Source organism: Rhizopus delemar, genomic scaffold (assembly GCF_000149305.1).
Source record: "Rhizopus delemar RA 99-880 supercont3.18 genomic scaffold, whole genome shotgun sequence".
Lineage (NCBI taxonomy): Eukaryota > Fungi > Mucoromycota > Mucoromycetes > Mucorales > Rhizopodaceae > Rhizopus > Rhizopus delemar.
This window is the reverse complement of record NW_027137844.1, coordinates 272,520-290,798: the sequence shown is the minus strand read 5'-3', so window position 1 is coordinate 290,798 and position 18,279 is coordinate 272,520. Positions and strand designations below refer to the sequence as shown.

The 18,279-nt window shown below is 35.1% G+C and overlaps 9 protein-coding genes across 9 annotated transcripts; 3 read left to right on the top strand and 6 right to left on the bottom strand.

Moving 5' to 3' along the window:
• Positions 1-232: 232 nt before the first annotated feature.
• RO3G_15986 (uncharacterized protein) lies at positions 233-2,185 on the bottom strand (the record flags this gene model as incomplete). The annotated part of the gene is made up of 4 exons (XM_067670570.1): positions 233-902; positions 951-1,634; positions 1,685-2,014; positions 2,061-2,185. The coding sequence occupies 4 exons, from the start codon at positions 2,183-2,185 to the stop codon at positions 233-235; spliced, it is 1,809 nt and encodes a 602-aa protein (XP_067526671.1).
• Positions 2,186-5,270: 3,085 nt separating this feature from the next.
• Positions 5,271-5,636, bottom strand: RO3G_15985 (uncharacterized protein; the record flags this gene model as incomplete). The annotated part of the gene is made up of 1 exon (XM_067670569.1): positions 5,271-5,636. One exon carries the CDS (start codon positions 5,634-5,636, stop codon positions 5,271-5,273), a length of 366 nt encoding a protein of 121 aa, XP_067526670.1.
• Positions 5,637-6,845: 1,209 nt separating this feature from the next.
• RO3G_15984 (uncharacterized protein) lies at positions 6,846-7,043 on the top strand (the record flags this gene model as incomplete). The annotated part of the gene is made up of 1 exon (XM_067670568.1): positions 6,846-7,043. The coding sequence occupies one exon, from the start codon at positions 6,846-6,848 to the stop codon at positions 7,041-7,043; it is 198 nt and encodes a 65-aa protein (XP_067526669.1).
• Positions 7,044-7,832: 789 nt separating this feature from the next.
• RO3G_15983 (uncharacterized protein) lies at positions 7,833-8,326 on the bottom strand (the record flags this gene model as incomplete). The annotated part of the gene is made up of 4 exons (XM_067670567.1): positions 7,833-7,926; positions 7,981-8,098; positions 8,165-8,262; positions 8,325-8,326. Coding segments are annotated over 4 exons (312 nt in total).
• Positions 8,327-9,402: 1,076 nt separating this feature from the next.
• RO3G_15982 (uncharacterized protein) lies at positions 9,403-10,213 on the top strand (the record flags this gene model as incomplete). The annotated part of the gene is made up of 2 exons (XM_067670566.1): positions 9,403-9,460; positions 9,819-10,213. 2 exons carry the CDS (start codon positions 9,403-9,405, stop codon positions 10,211-10,213), a joined length of 453 nt encoding a protein of 150 aa, XP_067526667.1.
• A 57-nt stretch (positions 10,214-10,270) lies between these two features.
• On the bottom strand, positions 10,271-10,768 carry RO3G_15981 (uncharacterized protein; the record flags this gene model as incomplete). The annotated part of the gene is made up of 1 exon (XM_067670565.1): positions 10,271-10,768. The coding sequence occupies one exon, from the start codon at positions 10,766-10,768 to the stop codon at positions 10,271-10,273; it is 498 nt and encodes a 165-aa protein (XP_067526666.1).
• Positions 10,769-11,340: 572 nt separating this feature from the next.
• RO3G_15980 (uncharacterized protein) lies at positions 11,341-14,368 on the bottom strand (the record flags this gene model as incomplete). The annotated part of the gene is made up of 10 exons (XM_067670564.1): positions 11,341-11,359; positions 11,413-12,102; positions 12,213-12,720; positions 12,776-13,165; positions 13,219-13,244; positions 13,295-13,670; positions 13,863-13,891; positions 13,943-14,069; positions 14,116-14,185; positions 14,264-14,368. The coding sequence occupies 10 exons, from the start codon at positions 14,366-14,368 to the stop codon at positions 11,341-11,343; spliced, it is 2,340 nt and encodes a 779-aa protein (XP_067526665.1).
• Positions 14,369-15,420: 1,052 nt separating this feature from the next.
• Positions 15,421-16,074, top strand: RO3G_15979 (uncharacterized protein; the record flags this gene model as incomplete). Its single annotated transcript, XM_067670563.1, has 1 exon — positions 15,421-16,074. One exon carries the CDS (start codon positions 15,421-15,423, stop codon positions 16,072-16,074), a length of 654 nt encoding a protein of 217 aa, XP_067526664.1.
• Positions 16,075-16,334: 260 nt separating this feature from the next.
• On the bottom strand, positions 16,335-17,420 carry RO3G_15978 (phosphoenolpyruvate carboxykinase [ATP]; the record flags this gene model as incomplete). The annotated part of the gene is made up of 2 exons (XM_067670562.1): positions 16,335-17,327; positions 17,376-17,420. The coding sequence occupies 2 exons, from the start codon at positions 17,418-17,420 to the stop codon at positions 16,335-16,337; spliced, it is 1,038 nt and encodes a 345-aa protein (XP_067526663.1).
• Positions 17,421-18,279: the final 859 nt, after the last annotated feature.

The window sequence follows — 18,279 nt, the reverse complement described above, 5'->3', positions numbered from 1 at the left end:
ATAATAGCAATACTCACATAATATAATTTAATATGTAAATTGAATCCCATTAAAGAAAAAAAGAAAAAGGAGGGAACTTCTCTTCTTTTGTAACAATCTAAACAATATTTTCTGCTATCACTTTTGTGGCTATATAACAAATTAAAATGTCTGGGGGGGGGTTTATTTCGATTAGAGTCTAATATACAGTTATGGCAAAAACAAGAACAAAACAAAAAAAAATTCAATAAAATCAACCACTATGTTTCATGAACTCTTCCCATTCATTCCATGTAACTCCACTTGGCACATCCCATAAAGGCACATCTGATTTCAAACTTGATAGATTGAAGTCTTGTAAGAAATTTTCATTATTTATGGTAAATAATTCTGAATGAAAATCAACGTTACTACTATCCCACTGCTGCTGCTGCTGCTGCTGCTGCTGCTGATGTTGTTGTTGTTGAATAGGCTCTGTTTGGTTGTTATAAACATCCAATGATCCTTTTAAAAATCCAGCAGAATTCAAAGAAAAGTTGAACATGTCTTCGGGCCGAGTACTATTTAAACATAGACTATTTGTCATGGTTGCAATTTTAGTGTGTATAGGATGATATTGATGGACTATTTCTTGGGTTTCTTTAGATGGCAAGGTTTCCCTAGTAATTATAACTGGCTGAATGGTGTCCAATGAAGGTGATGGAGTACATTTAAATGAAAGGGAACAATTGATTGCTTCAAATGATACACGATATGCGGAGGCAACGGCAAGCAAGACCTTGGCTGTGCGCGTAAGGCATGCATCCGGCCCATATATATACAGCCTTATACATCGATTTAAAGCTTCTTGTCCTTGGCGTTTGAGTAGTTCGTTTTCTCCTTTTGCATTATGTAAAAATATAATGGCTGCTTGGAATATGGAGCTACAATAATGGCGGGTTACCTAATGCATGAACAATTGTAATACTTACTAGGTAATTGGACTCCAAGGGGCATTTATAAATGTACGTTTCGTTTCCATTTCTGCAAAATTTAATATATGATGTGCAGCACTTGTGCATATACCAAGTGCTTTAAATACAAATTCAGGGTCTTCTGTGTCGGCATTGATAAATGGTCTATATATAAAAATCAAAAGGGTGAAATAAGATATGTTAATCAACGGTAAATCCTCATGAATCTCGGATTTTGAGATCATTTCCGTCACAATAGATTGCTTCCAGAGATTAAGGCTATGCTCCAAACTATAAATGAGTTCTTTACTTCTTTGTTGTCGAGCTTTGGCTGAATAGAGCGCAATGAGAACTTGACCAAGTAATTTTGTAATACCAATAAAGGAACTGCATCCATGGTAAATTGGGATCTTTTGTTCCAATGCAGTATACGCCTGAAGGAGGAGTGGAGGTATGGTTTGAGCCAGTGTACGAGGTACGTTTGTACCTAATTCATAAGGTGAAGGTAATTTGACATCAAATTCGTCATCATTGATGGTCATCGGCCGACCAAGCTGAGCAGAACCCCATCTATCAATAAAATAGCACGAATACCATAATCGTCTTCGAAGCTCAATCTCATAACTTGGAATCTTCCAATTCGAACAATCAAGATGAAGTCCCATATCTTGAGCTAAGCGAATAGCCATACCAGAGATAAACCTGTTTTATATCTAAGTAAAACAACAAGTATATTGTTATTATCATTTTACCAGTGACTCATGTCTTCATCCTCGTTTTCTACTTCATCTTCTACATACACACTAAGTACCAAAAGTGCTTGTATTGTAGAAACTAAAGGTCTTTTATATGAAATGCCAATGATTTGATATGCCTTGTCTTTTAGATGCTTTCTTATAGTCATAAGTTCTTTTGATGTGATTCTACCCTCAAAGTCATCTGCAGAGGCAATCATGGATCCCAAGAAAGCGATAGAATAAGTCAAGTATTTATCAGGTGGAGATGAATTGTGAAAATAATATTGTTCCAAGAATTCAATTTTGTTTACAACTGCACAGCCGGGATGTATTCGAGTAAAATAGCTAATATAATTAGTAAAGCATCATAGGATTCACAATATCTTGTTACTAAAAAATTAAAAGGTCGGCTATTTCATGAGTAATCAACGTCATGTCTTCAAAGATCTTGATTCTTTCTGGTATTGGCCCGTTCAATTGAGTATTTTGAGTTTGCTGAACCTCTTTTGCTTTCATGATAACATTTTCTTCGTTATCATCATTTAGTTTTTGTATAAACCAGGAGGGTTCATCAAAAAGTTGAACCTTTCTATTATTTTTCAATATATCTTGATCAATTAGATGCATCCCTGAACTAGATCCTATATATCGTATACGTTGATAATCTTTGACAGTTAAATTGTTCATCTGTTGCTGAAGTGATTCTATCCCATCAGATATAATAGAGCAGGCGTTTTCATCTTTTTCATATAAAAATATTCAACCATCGTATCGTGTGCGCATATATAGTAACATACCAGAACAAATGCTGCTATTGTTCGTATCGATACCTTCTTCATTGTTCTCTTTTGGCATATATTTCGATGCGTTTTCCTTTTGTTTAGCCAATTTTTGTATCAAGATTTCCATATGTCTCACTCGATTCTCAAGCATTGCCGTATAACTTCTACCTGAAGATCCTTCTTTTACTTGTTTTGATGAATAAACGCAATCTACCTGAGCTTGTTGACATTTAGTGCAAGGTTGTTTTATACTGCCATCGCACCGAGACCTTTTTTGGCGACATAAATCACAGCTTCTTTTTGATTTCTTACGTTTTGTCTTTGGAATGACAATCTTTTCGTTAGTTGTGTTAATTTTATTGTTGATTGCAGGTGCGATTGGAATCATTGTTGAAAAGAACCTTCTTTTGGAAGAAGGGCGATTTAGTGTGGGGTTTTATGTCATATCGGAAAACAATTAATCCGTAAGGTTGCTCTTTTCGGGATTTGTAAGATATAACCAAAAAAATGTTATGTCGGGCTTGGTTTATCCGTAATAAACATTATTCTTCCAAAATGTCGTTATCCAGATTAGCCATGCGTACACATTTTTTTTTTTTTTTTTTTGGAGTCTTACAAAAATATTTTGAAAATTTCAAGTGTTAAAGACATCTTTTTTTATGGATGTAAATTTTCATAATTATTGAAGTTCATCAAAAGATATACAGACAAAGAAAGTAATATAAGCGTATGAAATAGGAACTTGTAACAAGCATACAAAAGTTATTCAACGCATCTTGCCCTTGATCGTATAAGAGGCTTTAATTTTATTTGTAAACAAAGTAAATGTTTAAACATATAGAACAACAGTCTTTCAAACAGATGAGAAAACTTTCCAATAAAGTGAAGATATGTTTCTGGTCATGCAGGCGAACTGTTTATATTTATTTTTCATTTATATGTCATTACATCAGGAGCGAACAACAGAAAAAAGAATCGTAATAAATCTTTGTAAAGCATTCACTACTCTAATTCCTTCTAAATTGAATATGAATCATGTTTAAAGTATGTTGGAATACGACAGTTTGCCAGAAAACATTGGATCAAAGGAAATATGCGCATAGCCGATAATTGTATTTCTGAGATGCATGGAAGCAGAGAATTCCAATGCGAGCACGGCGAACACGGCGTTTTCCTCCGGTTCAATTTCTTATTAGCCCATATGATTAAGCAATGTCCCTCTATATACTTTTCATATTCACTTTTGATACCTTGTAGCTCTCTTCTATCCTTTTGAAAACAGATCAAGCAGTAAAATGAACAAATTTAACATATACGATAATACTTGATCCGATCATAAAGGTACACAAGCCAAATTTGGAAGAGATATACACCATTTTCAAAAAATATAGTCGCATTATTACAAATTTTATAATACAATATATACAAAATAGCGACAAGTAAACGCGACATCTATTCCTGGGAACGGTATAATTCCCGACCCAAAATCGGGATAGTAAACGGCCACGCTTATTCCACATCAAATACTGGAGTGGACAAAATAATCAATATTCTTTCATAAATTACATCATTGACTATCAACAAAATGCTGTACGTATTCAATTCAGTGTAAAAAAAAAAAAAAAAAAAAAAAAAAAAAAGGTCAAGAACCATAATCAATAAGTTACTATTGATAATTATCTGCAACTCTTTTTATATAATTGCAAATTCAATAAAGGTACACCAAAACTTCTTATTTGCAGTCGATTAAATAAATCCTCTATACGCTTAGATTTTGTGAAGCTTCATCTAGAAAGCATAGGTATTAAAAGGAAATCAGAAATGGTATTTCTAGAATTAAAATGTTTGCATTTCCTATAACATTGAAACAATATAACTTTTGTTTTTGTTATAGATAATATAAAAGAAGGTATATGAAACAATTCTTGTATAGTGAAATTTGTGCTTTTCGAAATGTAGCAGTAATTTAAAGGTTTTAAAACTGATCGAGGATTGAAGTTTTGACAGCAAAGCCGTGTGCTGAAAAGAACCATCATTATATATATAAAGGAATTAAACAGCAAGAGAAAAATTGAGTATACCACAAAATATAAAGGTTATTGGCAATAAAAATGAGATAGAGTATTATCTGAAGCTGCCTCATTGATTACTTCAAGATTATTGCTATTCAATGAAAAAATAAAGCAAAATATCAAAATCACAATTTTTGAGTTAATGTAATTAATAGCAACAATAGTTTTACTTACTGCCTACAGTAGATAGCTTACCATAAATGCTAAATACTATATTATTTAATAAACTGAAATGTTATTTTAGCTTTATAAAAGGAAACGGTGAAATAAAGTTTTTTAGATAACCTAGCAAATTTTAATGCTAATATGCAAATTGACAAAAAGACGAACTATAAGAACGAGCCATAGCTTTGTTCAATAATGTGAGCTGCCATTCCTCCTGATAATAATTTTGTGGAGCATATCAAGCAGCTTTAAGGTTAAATTACTTTTGCAAGCTGAAAAGAGCATTTGCAACGCAAAACTCAAAATTCATTATGTACCATGTTTAGATCTTTTGTTTGTTAAACATCATCAATAACTAAGGGTGAATAAAGAGTATATACAGAAAAGGATACACTGACAGATAGGAATAAAATATGTAAAAAGCTTCGTAATAAACGAACATATAGGGCGCAATAGAGTTGATTCTTATAACAGGTTCTTATAAGGAATAACTTTCTATTGCTATTTATTAATATACAAAATAGTTATTACAAGTATCAACATAAGTTGAAAATAAATAAGGTATTGAGGCTTTGGTAATTATTATCTGGCCAAAGGACAATAGCTTTCATGCGAAAATATAAGAATATCAACACCACATTTTGGACAAAAAGAATAATAGCTGTTGCTAACATCATTATTTGCTAAATTATCTACAGCCATTAAATTCGAAGACATGGGCCTTGTTTGAGCAGAGAGTTTTGTAGTTCTCCAAATGATTGAACAAGCATTGGCGGTAGCATTGGTAGTAACATTGGCAGTAGTATTTAAAAAGGAACTTTTGGTAACCATGTTGGTAGCTTTAGCGCCTGCGGTACGATCGATAGGGTATTTGGTGGCTTTGGGGGTAGCAGCAGCTGAAATAGCAACAGCAGCAACGTTAGCGTAGCTCGTAGCTCTACATGGCATTTTGTATAAAATAAGATAATTAGGAAATGCAGGGTCCTCAATGATTCTGCTTCTTTTATATTTTTATTCTGTCTTTTTTGATAACCAATTAAATGAATTACAGTTACTAACAATTAAAGTCCCTAAAATTTTTCTTGTTTGTTAGATTCTATCTAGAACCCTATTTAGGGTCGATTAGCAAAGCAATCTGAGACATAATTGAGCTGGATGTTCTAGAAAAAACAGAAAAATCACTAATTAGGGTTATCTGCATGAGAATTACTTTATGTAGAATGCTATATTTTTTTTTTCGGATAAGACTTGATTTGGTTATCGCCCGATTTATTGTTCGCCAATGCAATTAAATGAAAAATTTGGTATTGTATGAAACTTAAACGCATATTGTATTTTAAGAAAAATGATATAAAGCAAATCAAGCCCTTCATATATTAAATTATTCGAGCTATTCTATGACTAACAATTGTATTTTGTATCTAATAAAACTCGTTTAATTATAGATTTTGTTGAGTGTACAATGTTTATGTAAATGCAAATGATTCAGAGCATTTCGCCGCTTCAAATGTACAAAACCAATTGAAAACTTTAATTTTTGCATAAGTAGAAAAAAGAAAACAGAATTTATTTACAAACTTTGATGGCCCAATCTGGATAATTTATTTAAACAACAGTGATTCCACCCTTAATCGGACATTGGTTCGAAAAAGTTGGCAAAAAAGAGGAAAATAAAATGAAGAGCACATTAATATAAGTATATTACTTAAGCAGTTATCATATTAATTTACAGAATATTAGGCAGGAATTGCGTCGCTAGCATCAGTGATACCTGTACTAAAAGGCTTCAACATCATTAAGTTTATCCCCTCTGGATTTTATCGCGATCCGCCTTATCATAGGTCTTGTTTTTTTTTTGCCATTTCATTGTCCTCCTATTATTAAATGAATATTAAAAGAGGTCAAGTCCTTCTGCAACTTTTTTATATCCAATTCACTGAAGAAAATATGAAGTACAAAAAATTGATCTATTCAACACACCAAGGGGATATCAATTGTGCAAGCTCGCAAGGATGGTCCTACGGCAACACATGACCGATCCTATCTTAAACCTATCCCTCGTATCTTCCGGGCCACTAAACCGTACATAGTTGCTATAGCGTCTGTTACTAAGGATGCAGGATCGCGAGACTACTTTTCCTTTGTTACCCACATATCATGATTGGTCCTATACTCTGGTTATCTATGACAGCTCAAGAACGAAGTTTTATTTGCTGGAGTTTTGGTTGGCTACCTGAAGGCAAACCAAAGCTATGTCCAAGATATCCATCATACATGCTCACGCGTTCACATGGTATCAATTGTCTTGATGTGTATCGACTTTGCCTTCCTGCAACTATTCCTGATCCCTTATAATTCCTTTTTAATAAACTCCCTATGCGCTCCTTTGTTTTCCCACGATGGACTGACTTTTGACCTGTTATATGCTCAATCTCTCTTGAGGTTGACCAACTACAACATGGCTATCTTCATCAGAGTATTACTTCTCTTGGTGAACACTTTCTTCGTTGGCTCAGCTCTCATCCTTAATTTCCTCATTCCTTTATCACTTACTTTCCTTTCATCTTTGTTTGCTCTTGTTTCCTAAGGGATTTTTTACACTCTTTTTCTTTCTTTGATTGATCTTGTCCCGGTGGCTGTTTATTTTTTTTTTTTTACTTCTATGCGTAATGCTTTATTTGGAATAATGAGCAGTAATTTTCTCCAGACATGCGCAAAAAATAAATGAAGTATATTTCAATACTGCTTCTGATTTATTTAAACCTTTATGCTTGTTTTCTCTCTTGTCTCTTGAGAGGTGCTTACTACTTTTTACCATTTCAGATCTGACCTGGACAAATACAGTACAGTTAAGTTACTATGTGCTCATTGGTAATTTATATTAAAAATTTTATAAATAAAATGCTGTTTAATCGTAGACACTAACCTAAAAATATAATATATTGTTAAGCTCACCACAAATAAGTAGTCAAGATGATGACTGTGTACTAAAGTATTGATTTCTTTAAAGCAGTAAAAAATGATGTTACTTATAACAAATAACAAGTAGCCTTGGGCATTTGTTTATTTTAAAAAGGTATTTTTTTTTGAGAAAGTTTATGTTACAAAGAAAATGGGTATGCCTATATTTGCATAGGAGCGGCTTTAGTGTTCTTCTTCATAGTATTGCTTTACTTCATCTTCAGCATGTCTCTTGGCCTTTTGCTTATCAATGAAATCAAGACCCTTAGTTTCAATCCTATAAAACAGATTTAGTTGACTGAAAAGAACAGTTTACTGCATTGCCACTTACAATTTGTCCAAAGCCATACCAGCAAAACCAGCAAGAAGAGCCTTAGCAGTACCGTGATCAACTGGCTTACCATTTTCTTCACAATGTTTGTTATAGGCCTTGATGGCTTCAAAAGAGGCTATAGTTTTTTTTTAAAAAAAAATAAGCTTAAAATACATTATAAAAAATCACATTCACAACTTACCAGCACCGGCAATGAGTTCGTGACTAAGGTGACCCTTATGTTCGTGAGCAGTATTTTGAACTTCACCGTGTTGTTCGCTAAATTTGTCAAAGAGTCCCCTGAATAAGAGTACGTTAATACCCATAACGATTGTCTGCTTCCTAAAACCCAAGTTACTTACATTTTTAAAGTTTAATTTCAATAATAATATTAAAAAAAAAGTCGCGAACATGCCTTTATATACTTTTTTCTTAAATGTCGTACCAAAAGTTAGTTCCATTCATACCAGGCACTAGTGATGTCCTAAGAATAAACAATAAGCATGATTGGTTGTCGCTAGAAGAAAATTTTCCTTGGATGCCAAACACAGGTACACTAAATTACCTTTTTGAGAGCATACACCGGATATACGGTGCGGATAAAGGCCCCGTTGACAAATCTTTCAAATCACTGGCAAGATATAATGACAATTCAAGCTATGATTAGTCATATTTGCATAAAATATAACTGTATCTATTTGTGTTTTTTTTTCCCCTTTTTTTTAACTTTGCGGCAACTCTGAATAACCATATAACGGCGTGAAACGCCGTGTTACATATGCTATATAGCTACTTATCAGCTTTTCTTGATATTCTAACATTAATGTATAAGTGATTGACTTAAGGAATAGAGTCATGTACCAACGTTAAGTATATTAACTTACCCATAACTAGTACTATTGATTTCAAAAGAAACTTGAAGGCTGTAAAAAAAAAGGATAAAAATGATTGGCTAAAATTTTGAGCTGAAATGATTTTGCTGCATTTCATGTCAAGTCCAATTTCTTATTGATAAATAAAAAGAACGTCATGGTAAAAACATGTAGTTGTATAAAAGATGTAGTAATTACATTGAAAGGAATAGCCTACACCTTCACCAAGTCAGTCATCTTTGTCCCTCTCTTTGAGTAATGAGCAATCTTCTGCAAAACAAGATTCAGGTACACAGGCATATTTTTGGCTTAATTCAAATACAACTACCTAACTTTCCTGCTTAGACAAAGATTCAGCAAAAGACGATAATACAAAAGAGGTATAAGCTATGGTATATATAAATAATTAAATAAACCTTATACAGAAGGGTGGGAATGACAGGAAGGCGTGATTGAAGTCGTTAAACGATCCGAAACAACCATCGACGATGAGCTGGAATACTTACAAAAGATTAAAAAAGTAGAGCCACTGATAAAGGCCCAAGAGAAAAAATTTAGCCTAGAAAGTATGATAACGTTTAAGCCGAATGTGAAATACGAGTTGAATGAACAAATTAAAGACAAAAGTAACCTAATGTACCTATAAACACTAGATTGCACTACTCATTGTTCTTGTAGGTTTCTCAGATCTTTTAACTGAAATTTTATCTGATTTACAAGCTCATGTAGAATCACAAATGACAGTTATTAATACAAAACAGGTAGACAATAATAATGAATAAAGGGCAATTTTACTTATACCATCCAGATATCATTGTTGCAGCATATTAGACATGCGGACGAACTCAGTCAATCCATATCACAATCAATAGTTTTGGCACTAAACCAAGCGAAATTAGCGTCTGAAAAGTTCTCAGAGGGTTTTACTTAAAAAAAGATCAACAGAAAGAAGGGATATCCACTTATATTTATTTTCTGCAATAGTTGCTATCATCAAAGAGAAGTCCAACAAGATTCATCAACAAACATCGCATGTATTTAAAGCATTATTTGAAATGGAGAAATACTTGGATCCTGAGGACAGAATCACCAATCGAGAACGCTGGCCACATTTAAACGAACTTTATAGGAATGCCTCAAAAAGAACAAGCCCTTCAATAGAAAGGTTAATAACATCCAATTCAACTGAGCCATCTACTACACTTGAATCAGTCACAACCAATGTGCCACTGTTAGAAGAGGCCACAGAAGCTGAAAAACAAGAGGAAGGTACAGCAACCAACAGTAACACAAGTCGAATTTCATTTGCACCATCGTCTGCTTTAAGTAGCCTAAGAGGACTTTCTTCCATGTCGATCAGTAAATACTCACAATTGTAATCCATTTCATCAAATAAAAACCATCATTTTTTCTTTTTTTTTTTATTTATAAATATTCTACAAGGCAGCAAGCTCCTCGAGTGATTTCCCTTCTACACGATGAATGATCCATTCTTTAAGTGGTTTAGCACCTAGTGATTCATAAAATTTGAGAGAAGGTTCATTCCAATCGATACACACCCATTCAAATCGAGGATTGTTTCTTTGCTTGGCAAGGTTGGCAAGGTAGATCAGCAGCTTCTTTCCGATACCGGTTCCTCTAAACTCTGGATGAACAAAGAGATCTTCAAGGTAGATACCAGGTCTTCCAGTAAATGTAGAAAAGTTGTGAAAAAAGATGGAAATACCAGCAGGTTCCAGTGGTGAATCCTTTTCTTTTCTGGCATAGGCAATCACAGCTTCCGCATAGGGACGTTCACCAAAAAGTGTTTCTCTAAGAATCTCTTCTGTAGCTGTTACTTGGTCGGACAGCTTTTCATAAGCTGCAAGACTCTTGATAAAATGTAAAATGGTGGGAACGTCTTCAACGGTTGTTTGTCTAATTACAATATCCATGGTTATTCACAGAGAGAGAGAGAAAGAAAAAAAAAAAAAAAAAAAAAGGAACCTTATTGACCCTTTTAAATATTGACAGCAATAGACTCCGCTGTGTGGCGGAGTAAGTTTGGAAATTCTACTCTTCCCACACAGTGAGTCACTTTAAAAATTCGGTGTTTGCGCAAAGATAATCTATTTTTTTGATTACTGATGATAAATATTGCTAAACTTTAAGACAATATGAAGGAAACAAACAACAGATACTATGTCTTATTCTGTATATTGCTCAAGTCTCTTTTTTTTTATGGTTTTTTCAGTAAATGAGTAGCGTCAGTCTTGTTAGCTTTGATTAGCTGGGCTTAAGAGAAAACATTGAGCAATTGATATCATTAAATTATCTGATGGTAAGCCAATATTATCCTGTTGCGCTTCGGATATCAATTTTTTCTCAAATTCATCAATGCGTCTGTGATTCAAGTTTATGAATAGTACAGTTATGCTTCAAGCTGTAACTGTATTGTTTGGCGTCTAGAACAAAACAGAAAAAAAAAAAAAGATTTATTCCTTTTTTATTATAGTAAAGCATTGTTTTACATTTGAGCAGATAACCTAAAGAAGTAATTAATAAAACGGCATTTTTTTTTCTGCATTATTGTCCTTACATCTCCTTGAGCTCTTTCTCATACATTTTGTTGATCTCTTTACGCTTCAATTTTTGTGCAGCCGTCAACAATCCCATCTCGGGTGTCCAAATATCCTTACAGACCCAGACATCACTAATGATTTCTGTACCTCGCAAACCACCTGCCTTTGCTTGTTCTTGCATAGCACGCAGTACCTGTTGACGTGTCTCTTTGCTGGAGCAAAGAGCTTCCCAGTCTTCATTCTGTATACCCTTTTCACGAAGGAAGGTCTCGAGGGTTTTTGCGATGGGCACCAAAAGTGCCACAGGATGAGGATATAAGGGGTCGGCAAAGACGCAGAGAGTTTCAACCAGGGGAGATGATTTATAGACACTTTCGAGCTTCTCGAGAGCAATGTATTCACCATTGCTTGTCTTGACCAAGTTCTTGACTCGATCAATGATGTGAAGTGTTCCTCTCTTTGTCCATTCGCCGATATCACCCGTCTTTAACCAACCATCCTCGGTCAAGGTCTCTTTGGTGAGGTCTTCACGTTTATAATAGCCTGCGGTGATCGAAGGTCCTCGAATGTAGATTTCTCCTTGTGGAGGAAGGTTGGTGGTTAAATAACCAAGTTCAGGTTGATCTACTAATTTGACTTCCACACATGGAACAGGTGCTCCTACTTCCTTCAAGGCCCACTGTTCGGGTGCCATGATAGCACACATACTATAATCAAGAATAAAATTGGTTTTGTTTCTTTTTACATGTTTCTTTCTTTTTTACCCGCAACTAATCAACACGTTAGCTTTGTTCAAACCATCATTTTTTCTTCTTACCTTTCCGTCATACCATAACCAGCCAAGATAGGACAGACAGTCAGTGACAAAAAGTCCTGCGTTTCTGCAGAAAGTGGTGCCCCACCCGAAAGGCAATAACGAAGTTTACCACCCAGTTGTTTCTTGACAGTCTTGAAGATGGTGTTATCCAAAAACGATGTGCTCAAGCCATGGTTACGTAAAAACCGTTTGAATTCAACTGCCTTTCCAAAAATATTTTCTACGCGAGCGCCCCTCTGGGCCACTTTGGATAAAATCGTCTTGCGGATTGTTTCAAATACTTGAGGGACACCTGTCAAGATGGTAGGTGCGAATTCCTGAAGATCGCCCTTACAGTTTCTAACAGAAGCATCTGTCAGAGTACGGATGGAACCATAACCAAGCGTGACGCCCAAGAAGATGCAAAGATTTTCAACGAGGAATTCTAGGACGTGGGCTAGTGGAAGGTAAGCCATCATGGTATCATTGGCTTCTAGTAAATGTTGAAGCATTCGAGAAACACCAGCGACTAGAAGGATATGAAAGATGAGTACGCTGAATTGATAGTGTCTTGTATACTTTACTAGCAGACACTACGTTTCCATGTGTCAGCATGACGCCCTTTGGACTGCCAGTACTTCCACTGGTATACATGATACAACACAGTTCACTGGACGTGGGCTTAACAACATCTACAGGATGTTCTTCACCCAATTTTAACAATTCATCAAAAGAAAGAACATGGTTGATTTGCAAACTGGATTTGAGTTTGTGAATATGTTCTGGGTTAGCTTCACCACGATAAATGATGGATTTCACTGAAGGACAACCAGAGAGGACCTTGTTAAGAACAGGTAACTGGTCACTGTTCATAAAACAAAGTGTGGCTTCAGATTCAGATATTGCGTGCTGAAGACCTTCGGGTCCCAAGGTATCATAAGCAGTGACAATAGTCATCGCTTGACTAAAGGCGCCTATGTGTAGAATAAGACTCTTATTTTTTTTTGTCTTGTTTTATGGATTATACCGTGTGCTAAAAACATCCATTCAGAACTATACACAATTGATTAATAAAAGCAATAGTTTTCACTTTTATTGTAAACCTTGTCGAAGCAGATATTTGTATTTTATCACCTTTATATAAACCAAGTTGACGTAAACCAGCACCGATAGTCTTTGTGATGTCAGCTGCTTGTTGATATGTGTAGTGATAATAACCACTGAGTTGAAAGTAAGTCCAGGTCTTGGACACCTTTTGTTCTTTGCCACTGACAACCTTTGTGATTTCTTTATTTTCCACAATTGTGTCTTCTAACTTGCGGTAACTGAAACCTTTACGATCCTTGAAAGAAGTGGCAGCATATTGAAGAACGTCATATAAAGTTTCTACACCTTTGGCTGGTGTTTTCATCAACTGACTTGGTGATAGAATTGAACGTCGAACGTCACCTTCTTCTGATACCTTCACTGAATAATTTTCTACAACCATGATTAAAGAAGAAAAAAAAAAAATAAAGAAAAAAAGAAAGCAGTAACCGCGTGAAAAAAAAAAAAAAAAAAGAGAGAGAATTGATTAACCGCGCATGTGAAGTTGTACAAAAGATGAAGCATATGCAAATAAAGTAGGTTTTGTTTTTAATAATAAATTCTAGTTTTATGCCTTATTTTCACTTTGCTTGTATTCATCAGACATACGATGCCTAATGGATTGTTTAGTATGAAATAGTAGAATATGAAACCATAGTCCTTACTTAAAGATACGACCGACTTGCATTGCTCCTGTACCAAACACAAAAAGATTGACAGTAAATAAAGTATAATTCTTGGGTTTAATCACCATTGAATAACGCGACCAGATCAAACCGGTCAACATTAAAGCTATCTATTATATTAATAGTCTATAATAAAACACTTGTTCAATTACAAAAGTTTTGAGTCAAACTCAAATTTTCTGCAGGTCGTTGTAAATCTCCAATACCAGCAAATACCAAGGCCTGAATAAAACATAAAATAGTGAGTATTTTCAACTGTTTTTTTTTTTTTTAAAAAAAAAAAAGGGTATCTATTTTTACCCATTTCATAGCAGGTGCCCAAAAGTGAATTGTTTTAGGACCAGCAGGAGAATCCCAGAATTTACGCAAGACAGATTGAGTTGCTATAGTTGATGCTGTTGCCATGGTTGAATTATAAGAGAGAAAAAAAAAAAAAAAAAAAAAAAAAGTGCCTAGAGTAGAAAACAAAAAAGGAATAAAATTTTCCAAATGATGTGATTGGCTATTGTATTTTAATTTTTTAAGAGTGTAGAATTTTTTTTATTATTATTTTTCCCTTTTTATTATTCATTTTGAAATGATAAAACCAAGTCGTTTAACAAGTATAATAAAACGATACAAAACAACTGTTCGTTCAGTTAGTCCAGGTGACAATGTTACGATAAAAAGACCGACTCCTATTCTTTTACTAAGAATAAGACAAGAAAAAGAAGAGTAAGTGAAAGATGATGCAAACAGTCGTCGATAACAATAAAGCAGTGAATGGTCCTCTTTATGGCAAAAACAATTTAGTCAATTGGGATACCATTCAGTGGATGCATCGATTGAATTATCAACCAACGAAAAGGATGCTTTGACTAGATTACAATTAGGTTATAAAGACCTCACTCAAGTCACATCCAACCTTTCATTTTTCCCACCTTTATTAATAAGCAAAGGAAACACAGCTTGGAGTATTGCACAAAAATATGTTTCAAATAAACCCGTTTCTGGTTTGATATTAATCGATGGTGAACAAGACATGGCACAATTACCTCACAGCCAATTTGAACCTCATTTTCCTATTCTTCATGTCAACACAAACCAATCAAGTCAATTACCTTCATTTCTAGAGGGTTGGATTGATCAAGTGAAAGGAACAAGAAAAGATGAATTTAAAAATGTGATGGATTGGATGAATGACATTGGCATGTAATTTGTTTTAAAACATGCGATCATTTTAATAATAAAAATTAGGGGGGAAGAGAGAACAATGATAAAACCTTATTTAATTTCCTATTATGTTATTTTGAATCTAAAAAAAAAATGCATAAAATCTAAATTTATTTTATTGTTTATTAAACAAATGACATAATTAAAAAAAAAAAAAGTTTAAAAAATCTAGAATATAAATAGCCATTTTTTTTTTTTATTTATTTATTTATTTCTCCCTTTTTTTTTTTTTTTCTTTATAAATCATGGAATCATTTGTTGGTTATATCAAAACAGCACAAGATGCACTTTTGATATTTGAAGCATGTCAAAAAGGAACACTTCAAAGAGTGAAAAGAAGACTTTCATCAAAAGAGCGTTCAGAGATACGTTCAGGTTCAATATTTGCTTGGGATGAAAGAGAAGCAGGCATGCGACGTTGGACGGATGGTAGGACATGGTCACCCAGTCGAGTGTTGGGTAGTTTCTTGACATATCGAGAATTGGATACAAAGAAAAGACCTCGCAGTAACAATGGTGTGTTTTGTTATAAACCAGATGGACTCATCAAACAAAGTTTTTCCATTTGCACAGCCTCAAACCAAAAACTACATTTAATTTCTTATTATTCAAAAGCAGATATTTCACGCTTGACTAGACCTTCAGATGATCCAAGACTAAGCAAAATAGAAATACCCAAAGGACACTACCCTGAAATCAATCCACTGGATATCGGGGGTGGTCATACAGCTTCTATTCATTCGATGCGATTAGAATCCACTGATTCATCTCCTCTACTGTCATCATCAGATGAAGAATTGTACTTTTTATTACCTACTCAAGATGTGCCTTGGGAAAAGATACCTTGTTCGGAAGATTATAGACAATTGAATGCACTTCGTCATCAATTACGTATTTAATTTGTGTGTATATACCATTTTTATTATATTAATTCATCCAATTTCTATTTGAGGGTTGAATTGTATTTTGTCAATAAACCGAAAAATATGGTTCATTCTATAACAGTAATAGGAGAGGATTTATCTATTGACTTTTTGCCCCCTTTTTTTTTTTTTTTTTTTTTTTTTTTTTTTGTTTCTCATTGAGGAGAGGATGATACCATATCGAATGATACTAAAAATAGTATAAAAATCATTTTTATATAAAAAATAATAAAAATTTAAAGTTTAGGTCCAGCGGCCAAGGTTTGAGGAGCGGCTTGATCCTCATAAATCTTGAAATTATCAACAAACATGCTGGCAACATGAGAAAGTGAACGATTGAAATCTTCAAGCGTACCATTCCATGCTGTCTTGGGATTCAGCAGCTCAGAGGGTACACCAGTGACTGATTTGGGTAGACGCAAATGAAAGATTTCAAGTTCTTCATACTCAGCTTGTGCCAGTTCGCCACTGTGGATAGCATCCAGGATGGCACGTGTGTATTTCAGAGGACACCGCTTGGCATTCGCAGCTGAACCACCGATCCAACCTGTGTTGATCAACCAAGCATCAGCCTTGTGCGAGGACATCTTTTCTGCCAACATGGTCGCATAACGTTGAGGATGAAGGACCAAGAACGGAGCACCAAAGCAAGCTGAAAAAGTGGCCTGAGGCTCCACCACACCATCCTCTGTGCCGGGTACTTTGGTTGTGTAGCCAGAAATAAAGTGATACATGGCCTGCTCTGCACTCAATTTAGAAACGGGAGGCAAGACACCAAAGGCATCACAGGTCAGCAAGATAATGTTCTTTGGGTGACCCCCCATACAAGGTATTTTGGCATTCGGAATATGGTAAATAGGGTAAGCACAACGGGTATTTTCGGTCAAGAAATCATCCGAATAATCCACCTCACGGCTTTCTTCATCCAACACGACATTTTCAAGAATGGAACCGAAACGAATCGCATTGAAAATATCAGGTTCCTTTTCAGCCGATAAATCAATACATTTCGCATAACATCCACCTTCAATGTTGAAGATACCATCATCCGACCAGCAGTGCTCATCATCACCAATCAACTTACGCTTAGGATCTGCCGAGAGTGTGGTCTTGCCGGTACCTGAGAGACCAAAGAAGAGAGAGACATCCCCCTCTGGACCTTCATTGGCAGAGGAGTGAAGGGACAAAACACCAGCCTTGGGCATCAAATAATGCATGACGGTAAAGATCTAATTCACAAGTCAGAGCGCTTTCTTCTTCCTTTCAAGTTTACTTACACCCTTTTTCATCTCACCCGCATATTCACTACCAAGGATCACCATCTCATTACGCTTAAAGTTAACCGAGACAGAGGTCGTCGAGGTCATGCCGGTCGTATAACGATTCGCAGGGAATTCACCCGCATTAAAGATGGTGAAATCAGGCGTACCAAAATTCTCGAGTTCTTCTTCCGTAGGACGAATCAACATGTTGCGCATAAACAAGATGTGGTAAGCACGAGAGGCCACAATACGGACCTTGATACGGTACTTGGGATCCCAACCAGCGTAACCATCAAAGACATAAAGACGAGGACGGGTATTGAGGTAATCGATCGCACGTTCACGGTTGATCAAGAAGACTCTTTCACTGATCGGTGTATTGACAGGACCCCACCAGACATCCTTTTGGGAGGTTTCTTCTTCCACAATACGCTTGTCCTTGGGAGAACGACCGGTTTTTTTACCAGAGTAAGCACAAAGAGCACCGGCGGAGGAAATCACCGTGCCTTGTTCATACGTCAAGGCTTCTTCATAAAGAACAGCGACAGAAGGATTACGTTTGATGGTGACCTGTTGATGTATTAATTCCTACTTTATCATCTTTTGTTGTTTACCTTGTCATAATCAATACCAGCATATTCATGTAATTCTTCTTCCACTTTTGTATGTACTGAATGTGAACTGGCAGGTCTTCCAGTATAAGGAGATCCGGGTCTTGAGGCAACCATCTTGTTTTATAAAAAAGTACAAAAAAGAAAAAGAAAGAAAAAAAAAAAGAGAGAGAGAGGGTTGTATTTATATTGTTTATTGTTTGCTTTACGAATCGTTCGGAGTCTTGCCGTTTCCTTGCCCTTTTTTCTCCCCTCCCCTTTTTTTTTAAAAAAAAGAAAATGGAGTGTGCTTTACTTCTTGTTTATGA